The 12,998-nt window shown below is 20.8% G+C and overlaps 1 protein-coding gene across 1 annotated transcript in view; it reads right to left on the bottom strand.

The window, feature by feature from the left end:
- Positions 1-12,998, bottom strand: part of msi (RNA-binding protein musashi) — a 612,288-nt gene that overhangs the window by 211,925 nt on the left and 387,365 nt on the right. The window contains exon 3 of the mRNA XM_075290465.1: positions 4,796-4,840. Coding sequence (XP_075146580.1) covers positions 4,796-4,840 — 45 coding nt within the window. The remainder of the gene's footprint in view (positions 1-4,795; positions 4,841-12,998) is intronic.

Below are 12,998 nucleotides of genomic sequence, written 5' to 3'. Positions count from 1 at the left end.
TATTGGGTAACCAGAAATTGTGCTTCGAACCAAAAGAAAGAATCTGATCTAAAAAAACAATCAAAAATTGGTGGAAAAACAAACCAAGGGAAGGGACTTCAATGGAATTGAAATTACACTGCAATACACACGCAAAATTTAGACAACGCCATTTAAAGCACTCACTCTCACACAAACACAAAAACAAAATTTTTGCAAACTACTCTCTGGAAACATGGAAAGGTAGTCGCATCTGGTACTATGGCCAAATGTTTCTGCATACTAGAATAGCACTTTATTGGAGTGCAAAGTGCATGTAGTGCAGTAATATTAACAACTTCCGGCAAGGAAGCATAAATTCCCATAAAACTTCCAAAAATGTTTTTGACTGTTATGTGAAAAATAAGAATCACCACTACCCACGATTTTTTGTTTTCGAAAGGTTAAATTATTATGGTGGTAAGATTTGAACTGAATTTAAAGGAATTTGGGTATACACTATTATAGTCTACTGCGCTTTATTTCTTGTTATTGGGATTTGACTAAAAATTTAAATTGAATTTTCTTTAGAGGCTAACAGACAATCTATAAAAGATGTCTATAATATAGTTTCAAGAATTTATCAAAGGAAGATGAATGGATTTTTTATCTTCTACAACCAGAAACTATCTAATACTGGGAGTAGCCAAAGACAAACGCTATCATTGGGAAATTCTAAAAAGTGTTCTGTTCCATAGAACATTTTTGCAAAATTTTATTTCTTTAGACAATTTATTTGCAATTCACTCTTGTTTTATTCAATTACCTGGCCCTGATAAAGATTGACGATGCCAAATCGAAATATTGCCTTCAATAAAATAAAACACAAATAACAAAAAAAAAACTTCTGGAGTTTTTTTTTTTCATTTATGGCCTCGAGCTGGACTAAAACCAAAAATATAAAGAACATTTTTACTAAATTTTATTACTATAGAAAATTTTGTCAACATTTTTTCTATAAAAAAATTTATCATATCTTATCAAAATTTTATTTCTATTTCTATTCTGTCAAAACTTTATTTCTATAGAAAATTTTGTCACAATTTTATTTCTATAGAACATTTTGTCAAAATTTTATTTCTATACTATAAAAAAAATTGTCAACATTTTATTTCTACAGAAAATTTTATCAAAAATTTTAATTCTATAGAAAATTTTGAAAAAATTTTATTTCTATAGAAATTTAGTCAAAATTTTATTTCTATAGAAAATTTGGTCAAAATTTTATTTCTTTAGAAAATGCTGTCAAAATTTTATTTCTATAGAAAATTTTGCCAAAATTTTATTTCTATAGAAAATTTTGGCAAAATTTTATTTCTATAGAAAATGTTGTCAGAATTTTATTTCTATAGAAAATTTTGTCAATTTTTTTTCTATAAAAAATTTTATCAAATCTTATCAACATTTTATTTCTATTTCTATTCTGTCAAAACTTTATTTCTATAGAAAATTTTGTCAAAATTTTATTTCTATAGAAAATTTTTTCAAAATTTTATTTCTATAAAAAAAAATTGTCAACATTTTATTTCTACAGAAAATTTTGTCAAAATTTTAATTCTATAGAAAATTTTGAAAAAATTTTATTTCTATAGAAATTTTGTCAAAATTTTATTTCTATAGAAAATGTTATCAAAATTTCATTTCTGTAGAATATTTTGTCAACATTTTATTTCTATAGAAAATTTTGTCAAAATTTCATTTCTAAAGAAAATTTTTGCAAAATTTTATCTCTATAGAAAAATTTTCCAAAATTTTATTTCTATAGAAAATTTAGTCAAAATTTCATTTCTATAGAAAATTGTGTGAAAATTTCATTTCTATAGAAAATTTTGTCAAAATTTTAATTCTGTAGAAAATTTTGAAAAAAATTTATTTTTATAGAAAATTTTGTCACAATTGTATGTCTTTAGAAAATTTCGTCAAAATTTTATTTCGATAGAAAATTGTTGCAACATTTTATTTCTATAGAAAATTTTGTCAAAATGTTATTTCTATAGAAAATTTTGTCAAAATTTTATTTCTATAGAAAATTTTGTCAAAATTTTAATTCTATAGAAAATTTTGAAAAAATTTTATTTCTATAGAAATTTTGTCAAAATTTTAGTTCTATAGAAAATGTTATCAAAATTTCATTTCTGTAGAAAATTTTGTCAACATTTTATTTCTATAGAAAATTTTGTCAAAATTTTATTTCTATAGAAAATTTTGTTAAAATTTTATTTCTATAGAAAATTTTATCAAAATTTTTTTCTATATAAAAGTTTGTCAAAATTTTATTTCTATAGAAAATGTTGTCAAAATTTCATTTCTATAGAAAATTTGGTCAAAATTTTATTTCTTTTATTTCTATAGAAAATTTTGTCAAAATTTTATTTCTATAGAAAATTTTGTCAAAATTTTATTTCTATAGAAAATTTTGTCAGAATTTTATTTCTATAGAAAATTTTGTCAATTTTTTTTTCTATAAAAAAATTTATCAAATCTTACCAAATTTTATTTCTATTTCTATTCTGTCAAAACTTTATTTCTATAGAAAATTTTGTCAAAATTTTATTTGTATAAAAAAAAAAAATTGTCAACATTTTATTTCTATAGAAAATTTTGTCAAAATTTTAATTCTATAGAAAATTTTGTCAAAATTTTAATTCTATAGAAAATTTTGAAAAAAAATTATTTCTATAGAAATTTTGTCAAAATTTTATTTCTATAGCAAATGTTATCAAAATTTCATTTCTGCAGAAAATTTTGTCAACATTTTATTTCTATAGAAAATTTTGTCAAAATTTCATTTCTAAAGAAAATTTTTGCAAAATTTTATCTCTATAGAAAAATTTTCCAAAATTTTATTTCTATAGAAAATTTAGTCAAAATTTCATTTCTATAGAAAATTGTGTGAAAATTTCATTTCTATAGAAAATTTTGTCAAAATTTTAATTCTATAGAAAATTTTGAAAAAAATTTATTTTTATAGAAAATTTTGTCACAATTGTATGTCTTTAGAAAATTTCGTCAAAATTTTATTTCGATAGAAAATTGTTGCAACATTTTATTTCTATAGAAAATTTTGTCAAAATTTTATTTCTATACAAAATTTGTTCTAAATTTTAATTCTATTGAAATATTTGTCAAAATTTTTTTTCTGTAGAAAATTTTGTCAAATTTTTATTCCTATAGAAAATTTTGTCAAAACTTTATTTCTATAGAAACTTTTGTCAAAATTTTATTTCTATATAATTTTTTGTCAAAATTTTATTTCTATAAAAAACTTTGTCAAAATTTTATTTCTATAGAAAATTTTGTCAAAATTTTATTTCTGTAGACAATTTTTGCAAAATTTTATTTCTATATAAATTTTTGTCAAAATTTTATGTCTATAAAAATTTTGTTAAAATTTTATTTCTATAGAAAGTTTTGTCAAAATTGTATTTTTATAGAAAATTTTGCCAAAATTTTATTTCTATAGAAAATTTATCATAATTTTATTTGTATAGAAAATTTTGTCAAAATTTGATTTCTATAGAAGATTTTATTAAAAATTTTATTTCTGTAAAAAATTTTGTCAATTTTTTTTCTATAGACAATTTTGTTAAAATTTTATTTTTATAAAAAATTTTGTGAAAATTTTATTTCTATAGAAAGTTTTGTCAAAATTGTATTTTTATAGAAAATTTTGCCAAAATTTTATTTCTATAGAAAATTTATCAAAATTTTATTTATATTTTATTTCTATAAAAAATGTTGTCAAAATTTTATTTCTATAAAAAATTTTGTCAACATTTTATTTCTATAGACAATTTTGTCAAATTTTTATTTCTATAGAAAATTTTGCAACGTTTTATTTCTAACGAAAATTTTGTCAAAATTTTATTTCTATAGAAATTTTATCAAAATTTTATTTTTATAGAAAATTTTGTCAAAATTTTATTTCTATACAAAATTTGGTTTAAATTTTAGTTCTATTGAAATATTCGTCAAAATTTTATTTCTGTAGAAAATTTTGTCAAATTTTTATTCCTATAGAAAATTTTGTGAAAATTTTATTTCTATACAAAATTTTGACAAAATTTAATTTCTATAGACAATTTTGTTAAAAATTTTATTTCAATAAAGATTTTTTTCAAATAAAATATGTAATCGGTAAACCTAAATTTCTTTACTATTATCAAAGCGAGATTTTGCCAGAATTTTATTTCTATAGACAATTTGGTCTAAATTTTAGTTCTATATAAATATTTGTCAAAATTTTAGTTCTATAGAAAATTTTGTCAACATTTTTTTTGGTAGAAAATTTTGTCAAAATTTTATTTCCTTAAAAATTTGTCTCATATAAAGTATGTAATCGGTAAATCTAAATTTCTCTAATATTATCAAAGCTATTCCTAAGAAATCTAGACAGTATCAATCCCCCATATTCTGATAAGAGAGTGATAAGTTTTTTCTTTAATTTATATAAAATTATATATTTTTTGTTAATTTCCTAAGCATCCAAATCGAAATAAATTAATAAAAAATTTTAGTCTCCAGATATATATTGCTCTAGTTTGATCGAGAACCTGCCCCAAGTAATCTAAATGGTATCAAGTAGGTCCTAACAATGCCAAAAAGGGTATGATAATGATAAATCTAAGTTGTTTTGTTTTTTGTATGTAATTCGGAATAAATCAATGAAATATGTGGCTTATATTTAATTTTACTAAAATATATTTAAAATCCTTTACTAATATCCAAAACCATTTCCAAATTCATTCAAATCAAACAAACATCTCTACTCACTCACCTTGGTGTTGTTAGGCAGGCGAAGGCTTTTATCGGTGTCTGAAACCTGTAATCAAATAAATCGGAAAAAAAGAAGAGAAAAAAGAAAATTTGTGACCATTGGGAAAAACAAATTCATTTTATTTCTTTAACAACATTTACGTTAAATAAACTCAAATATGTTATTTTTTAAAAGTTAAATTAATGTTGATTTATTCAATTTCTACCCAAGAAAAAAAAAAACTAGAAGCTACCAGCAACAATAAATTTAAATTTTTATACAAACAATATACAAAACATTACATAACATAAATATTGAAATTGCTTTACAAAGTTTTAGGAAATCATTTTTTTTTTCATAAAATTTTACTCTAAGGCTTGATTTGACAAGTCAGTATATAGGACGAAAGGAAACCTTACAGGAGATGGATTGTGATCCTAATACCTCTCACCCATCTAACCATCAGGTTGTACGTAAATAAATTCCTGTCCTTCACTTTGTTATTTTTTTATGTTTTGCCATAATTTTTTTTCTTTGTGGTTGGCATTAAACGCTAACATTCCAAGCCAATTAAAGTTTATTTTACACACGATAAACCATTAAGAGAAACAACAAAAAGTTTGGTTTTTTCATTGGGCGAGATAGGAGGACATCAGATAATTTGAGGGTCGGTAACCAGGGAATATAGTTAGGCCAATAAAAACGGTTTGTATCAATTGTTGGTATTTTTTATTTTCATTTTAATGCTTAGATATACATGTTATTTATTAATATTTAAATCTAAAGTAGCTTTTAATATAACGAAATATTTCAAAATATTAATGTACACTTTCATTGTCTGATACATATGATTTCGTTATTTTAATTTTATTTTCATGGAAAATGTACTCAAATTTTGATTTGTAATTTTTGTCAAAATTTTCTGTGAATAGCAAATTTTCTAAAAATTTAATTCAATAAAATATTTTTGCACAATTTTATTACTGGAAAAACTTTGTCAAAATTTTATTTCTATAAAATTTTTGCCAAAACTTTATTTTTGCAAAATTTTATTTCTACAGAGAATTTTTGAAAAATTTTATTTTATAGAAAATTTTTACAAAATTGTATTCCAACAGAAAATCTTTACAAAATTGTATTCCAAAGGAAAATTTTTGCAAGACCTTATTGCAATAGGAATTTTTCATTAAATCTTATATCTATAGAAAATTTTCGCACAATTTTATTTCTATAGACAATTTTTGCAAAAGTTTGTTCCTAAAGAAAAGTTTTGCAAAATCTATTCCAATAGAAAATTTCTGCAAAATTGTATTCCAATAGAAATTATTTTTTTAAATTTTATTTCAATAGAAAATTTTCTCGAAACTTTACTTCTATAGAAAATTTATTAAATATTTTATTTCTATAGACAATTTTTATATAATTTTATTTCTACAGAAAATTTTTATTTATTTATTAAACTTATAGTAAATATAAGAATAAAAGAGAAAAATCTAGCATTAGCTACTTAGGCTATCAGCTAAAGAAAATTTTTATAAACTTTTATTTCTTGAGAAAATTTTATTGCCCTAGAGGGGTTTAGAAAATTTTCTTTCAATATAAAATGTTGTCAAAATTTTATTTCTATAAAAATTGTCCGCAACATCTGATATATATATAATTATTTCGCAATATTTTATTTCTATAGAAAATTTTTGCTACATTTAGTTCCATGGAGAATGTTTGCAAAATTGTATTTCTATGGAAAAATTTTGCAAAATTGTATTCTATGGAAATTCTTTACAAAATTTTATTTGTACAGAATTTTCTTAAAAAAAATTATTCCTCTCGGAAGTTTTTGATATGTTTGCAAAATTATATTTCTATAGACAATTTTTGCGAAATTTTATTTCTTTAAAATATGTTTATTTCTATAGAAAATTTTTGTAAAAATGTATTTCTATAGAATTTTTGCAAAACTTTATTTTTATGAAAAATTGTGTCTACATTTTATTTCTATAGAATATTTAAGCAAAATTTTATTTCTATAGAACATTTTGCCAAAATTTTATTTCTATAGAAAATTTTGCCGAAATTTTATTTCTATAGAACATTTTGTCAATTTTTTTATATAGAAAATTTTATCAATTTTTTTCTATAAAAAACTTTGTCAAAATTTTATTTCTATAGAATTATTTCTCAAAATTTTAGTTATATAGAATTTTTTTTCAACATTTTATTGCTACAGAAAATTTTGTGAAAATTTCATTTTTGTATACATTTTTGTGTAAACCTCTTTTTTTTGGATATCTACAGAGAATTTTGTTAAAATTTAAAATTCTATCAAATTAAAAAATGTTTGATAGAAAAAGTTTGCAAAATTTTATTTCTTTAGAATATTCTTATTTCTATAGAAAATTTTTGTAAAAATGTTTTTCTATAAAATTGTCGCAAAATTTTAATTCTATAGAAAAATATGTCACAATTTTATTTCTAAAGAAAATTGTGTGAAAACTTTATTTCTATAGAAAATGTTGTTACGATTGTATTTCTATAGAATATTTTGGCAAAATTTTATTTTTATAGAAAATTTTTGCAAAATATACAAATAGTATAGAAAATTTTGCTCTGAATTGTACTATTTTTGAAAATTGTATCACAATTAATATTTTTTTGTATAGAAAATGTTGTCAAAATAATATTTCTATAGAAAATGTTCCAACATTTTCTTTTGTATAGAATATTGTGGCAACATTTTATTTTTATGAAAATTTTTGTTATTTTTATAGAAATTTTTCTCTGAATTTTATTATTATAGAAATTGTTTTCTCAAAGTTATATTTCAATAGAAAACTTGTGCAAAATTTAATTTATATGGAAAGGTTTTGCAAAATTTTATTTCTGTAAGAAATATGTGCAAAATTATTTTGTGTAGAAAATTTAAAAAAAAAAAAATTGTGTAGAAAAATTTTAAAATTTTTATTTCCGTAGAAAATTTTGTCAAAATTTAATTTCCATAGAAAATTTTGTCAAAATTTTATTTTTATAGAAAATTTATCAAAATGTTATATATATAGAACATTTTGCCAAAATTTTATTTCTATAGAAAATTTTGTCAAAATGTTATTTCTATAGAAAATTTTGTCAAAATTTTATTTCTATAGAAAATTTTTGCAAAATTTTATTTCTATAGAAAATTTTTACAAGATTTTATTTCTATTTACAATTTTTGCAAAATTTATTTCTATGGAATTTGTTTTGCAAAATTTTGTCAAAATTTTATTTCTATAGAAAATTTTGTCAAAATTTTATTGCTATAGAAAATTTTTGCAAAATTTTATTTTTATAGAAATTTTTTGCAAAATTTTATTATTATAGAAAATTTTTCCAAATTTTATTTCTATAGAAAATTTTTGCAAAATTTTATTTCTATGAATTTTTTTTTTTGCAAAATTTTGTTTCTTTAGAAAATTTTGTCAAAATTTTATTTCTATAAAAAATTTTGTGAAATTTTATTCCTTTAGAAAATTTCGTCAAAATTTTATTTCTTTAGAAAATTTCGTCAAAGTTTTATTTCTATATAAAATTTTGTCAAAATTTTATTTGTATAGAAAATTTTTGCAAAATTTTATTTCTACAGACAATTTTTGCAAAATTTTATTTTTATAGAAAATTTTTGCAAAATTTTATTTCTATTTAAAATTTTGCAAAATTTATTTCTATGAAAATTTTTTGCAAAATTTTGTTTCTTTAGAAAATTTTGTCAAAATATTATTTTGTCAAAATTTTATTTCGTTAGAAAATTTCGTCAAAGTTTTATTTCTATAGAAAATTTATCAAAATTTTATTTCTATAGAAAATTTTTTCAAAATTTATTTCTATGGAAAGAAAATTTTTGCAAAATGTTATTTCTATAGAAAATGTTTGTAAAATTTTATTTCTATAGAAAATTTTTGCAAAATTTTATTTCTATTTACAATTTTTGCAAAATTTATTTCTATGAAAATTTTTTGCAAAATTTTATTTCTATGAAAATTTTTTGCAAAATTTTATTTCTATAGAAAATTTTGTGAAATTTTATTTCTTTAGAAAATTTCATCAACATTTTATTTCTATAGAAAATTTTGTCAAAATTTTATTTCTTTAGAAAATGTCGTCATAGTTTTATTTCTATAGAAAATTTTGTCAAAATTTTATTTCTATAGAAAATTTTGGCAAAATTGTATTTTTATTCACAATTTTTGCAAAATTTATTAGTATGGAAATTTTTTGCAAAATTTTATTTCTATTTAAAATTTTTGCAAAATTTATTTCTATGGAAAGAAAATTTTTGCAAAATTTTATTTCTATAGGAAAGTTTTGTAAAATTGTATTTCTATAGAAAATTTATCAAAATTTTATTTCTATTTAAAATTTTTGCAAAATGTATTTCTATGGAAAGCAAATTGTTGCATAATTTTATTTCTATAGAAAATTGTTGTAAGATTTTATTTCTATAGAAATTTTTTGCAAAATTTTATTTCTATTTACAATTTTTGCAAAATTTATTTCTATGGAAATTTTTTGCAAAATTTTGTTTCTTTAGAAAATTTTGTCAAAATTTTATTTCTATAGAAAATTTTGTCAAAATTTTATTTCTTTGGAAAATTTCGTCAAAGTTTTGTAAAAATTTTATTTCGATAGAAAATTTAACAAAATTTTATTTCTATAGAAAATTTTGTCAAAATTCTTATTTCTATAGAAAATTTTGTCAACATTTTATTTGTATAGAAAATTTTGTCAAAATTTTATTTCTATAGAAAATTTTTGCAAAATTTTATTTTTGTAGAAAAGTTTTGCAAAATTTTATTGCTATTTACAATTTTTGCAAAATTTATTTCTATGGAAATTTTTTGCAAAATTTTGTTTCTTTAGAAAATTTTGTCAAAATTTTATTTCTATAGAAAATTTTGTCAAAATTTTATTTCCTTAGAAAATTTCGTCAAAGTTTTGTAAACATTTTATTTCGATAGAAAATTTAACAAAATTTTATTTCTATAGAAAGTTTTGTCAAAATTCTTATTTCTATAGAAAATTTTGTCAACATTTTATTTGTATAGAAAATTTTGTCAAAATGTTATTTCTATAGAAAATTTTTGCAAAATTTTATTTCTATAGAAAAGTTTTGCAAAATTTTATTTCTATTTACAATTTTTGCAAAATTTTATTTCTATAGAAAAGTTTTGCAAAATTTTATTTCTATTTACAATTTTTGCAATTTTTTTTCTTTAGAAAATTTTGTCAAAATTTTATTTCTTTAGAAAATTTCGTCTACATTTTTTTCTATAGAAAATTTATCAAAATTTTATTTGTATAGAAAATTTTGTCAACATTTTATTTCTATAGAAAATTTTTCAGCAAAATTTTATTTGTATAGAAAATTTTTGCAAAATTTTATTTCTATTTAAAATTTTAGCAAAATTTATTTATATGGAAAACTTTTGCAAAATTTTGTTTCTTTTGAAAATATTGTTAAAAAAAGTTTATTTCTATGGAAAATTTTTGCAAACTTTTATTTCTATAGAAAAGTTTTGCAAAATTTTATTTCTATTTACAATTTTTGCAAAATTTTGTTTCTTTAGAAAATTTTGTCAAAATTTTATTTCTATTTACAATTTTTGCAAAATTTATTTTTATGGAAATTTTTTGCAAAATTTTATTTCTATAGAAAATTTTGTCAAAATTTTATTTCTCTTGAGTATTTATCAAAATTTAATGTCTACAGAAAATTTTGTTAAAATTTATTTTTTGTAGAAAATTTTTTCCCTATATTATTTTTATAAAATAATGGAATTGTGTCTCATCTACCCCTAATGGTTGTTTTCCTTTATGGTATAAACCAATGTCCTAGATTTCGTTTATAACTTGTCAAAAAAAAAACCATACCATTGGGCGTGAAATAATTATTGGTAAATATGTAACATATTGCAATTTCAATATTTATATTTTCCTATACTTGTAAATAATAAACAATACTTCTATCATCCACATATTAAAGTATAATTATCTATATTTACAGATTGATTAAAATGGGTGTAGCAATAATTTACAGCTAATTATATACATTAAACAAGACAATATACAATAAATATAGTTAGCAAATGTTCACTTATTTTCTCCTTCTTCCATAACTAATTATGATAAATTTATTGCTAGAAAGCATAAACAATTATGCACATTGTAAAAATATATAGAACATGGATAAAGAAAGACAACAAAAAAAAGCCAAACAATGGTAATGGCAATGCTATATAATAAATTATTTCATTTATTTCATGGTGTTTATAAATTAATTTTTATTTTGTATGTTACAATGAATATAAAAAAAAACAATAGCCAGAACAACAACAAAACTATGGGGATTAAAGCCAACGATATAATTTTCACCGCAAAACCAATTATGAGAGTGAGTAAAACAATGTTGTAGTTTTATTTAGGAGTGCTAAATGGTATATATATTTTGGATTTTATGTTGAAAATGGCAAGACATATTTTCAAAAATATACATATCCTGGGGGAATGTAAACAGAACTATTTTAAATATTTATGAAACTTTGTATTTTATTTCATTTTGTTACAATATGAAAATAAGGCGATTATATGATTTTCCTATTATAAATTGCAAAGTAATCAGTTTATCAAAATACTGTAATAAGATAAAAGTTTATGTTTATTATGTAAAATAATTTTGTATATACACTGAAAGCAATGTAGATCTAATATGAACGATAATGTAAGCTAAAAGAAATGTAACGAAACTCAGTTTTTCTAGGCATGTCCGTCTTTCTGTTATCACATTTCAAAGTAAATGTCGCTGTTTTTGTCCAATCGACTTCATATTTGGTGCACATATCTATTTCGGGTCCAAATAGATTGATTTTTGATTTTTTTGGTAATAGGTTCAGATTTAGATACAGCTCTCTCTATATCTCTTTTGTCCACTATGTACTTATATGGCATCAGAAGCAAGAGTTTTACCCAGTGTCGCCAGTATTGGGGATTTCCTCCAAATTGGGGATGGGACAATTTTTAGTGGATGGCTACGAAATGTTTGAGTTGGGGACTTGGGGTTTTTTGATGGGAGAAATTTTATAAATTTGTGAATTTTTTATATTATAAATCAGGTTTACATGAGATTCTTTTTATTTCTGCATTCAAAACAAAAAAAAAAAAAACAAAAACAAAAAAACAAAGCGAATAGCCAAATTTTAAAAACAAAAACTTTGCTTGAACTTGCTTTTATTCTACAGCATACGATAGGGTACAAATGGAGCATTTGGACTATAAACGTGTTGTGCTCAAAAGTTTATTCATAATTTTACTCAGCTTCGCTGATATATTTTTCTACAATTTAGAAATCATTTCGTGAGCACTTGGACCTAAATATTGTCCCCTCATTAGTGTTCACCACTGATAAGGACAATATACCCCATAAATATGGAAATTAACGGATCGCCTTCATATCGATCTACCGCCCCATTTTATTACTTGACTGGTCACCAAACTCAAATTTTCATTTATCGAACTTTTGGAAGGCGATCGTCACTTTCCTGGATTTGTATTTCGAAATCTTGATCTTATTCAACCTGCAAGATGGTATCACAATTTTTTTTTTCAAATTTTAAATTACTACGATTTTTCTAAAGCAGAGGCTATTTATTTACTCTCTTCAAAAAAAAACAAAATTATGAAAAATTTAGTGGGAATTTTTTTAAAGAAATTGTATTATAAATTGAAGATTTTTTGGGATATCAAAAATTTTTGGGTATTTTTTTTTGAGAAATTTTAATTTAAATTGGGAGTTTGTGGGAACGAAAGCGTCCCAATTTGGGGACAAGATCCAAACAAATACTGACAACATTGGTTTACCCTGAGGTCAAAAATTTATAGTTTTTTTTTTGAGAAATTTTAAATTAAATTGGGAATTTGTGGGAACGAAAGCGTCCCAACTTAAGGACAAGAGCCAACAAAATACTGACAACATTGGTTTACACTGGTTTACTTAAAATTTTGCACAAAGAGTACAATTAATAGTATCGTCAGGTGTGCCCGATTTACACTTGTACACAGAAAAAATATCGGTTGCTACACTTTGTAGAATTCTAATAAAATTTTGACAAAATTTTTTAGAATTAAAATTTGACGAAATTTCTTATAGAAATAAAATTTTGATAAAATTTTCTGTGGCAATAAAATTTTGACATTG

The sequence above is a fragment of the Haematobia irritans genome, chromosome 1, assembly GCF_050003625.1.
Source record: "Haematobia irritans isolate KBUSLIRL chromosome 1, ASM5000362v1, whole genome shotgun sequence".
In the NCBI taxonomy this organism is placed as follows: domain Eukaryota; kingdom Metazoa; phylum Arthropoda; class Insecta; order Diptera; family Muscidae; genus Haematobia; species Haematobia irritans.
Note: the sequence above shows the minus strand (reverse complement) of the source record. Positions and strands in the feature narration are given on the sequence as shown.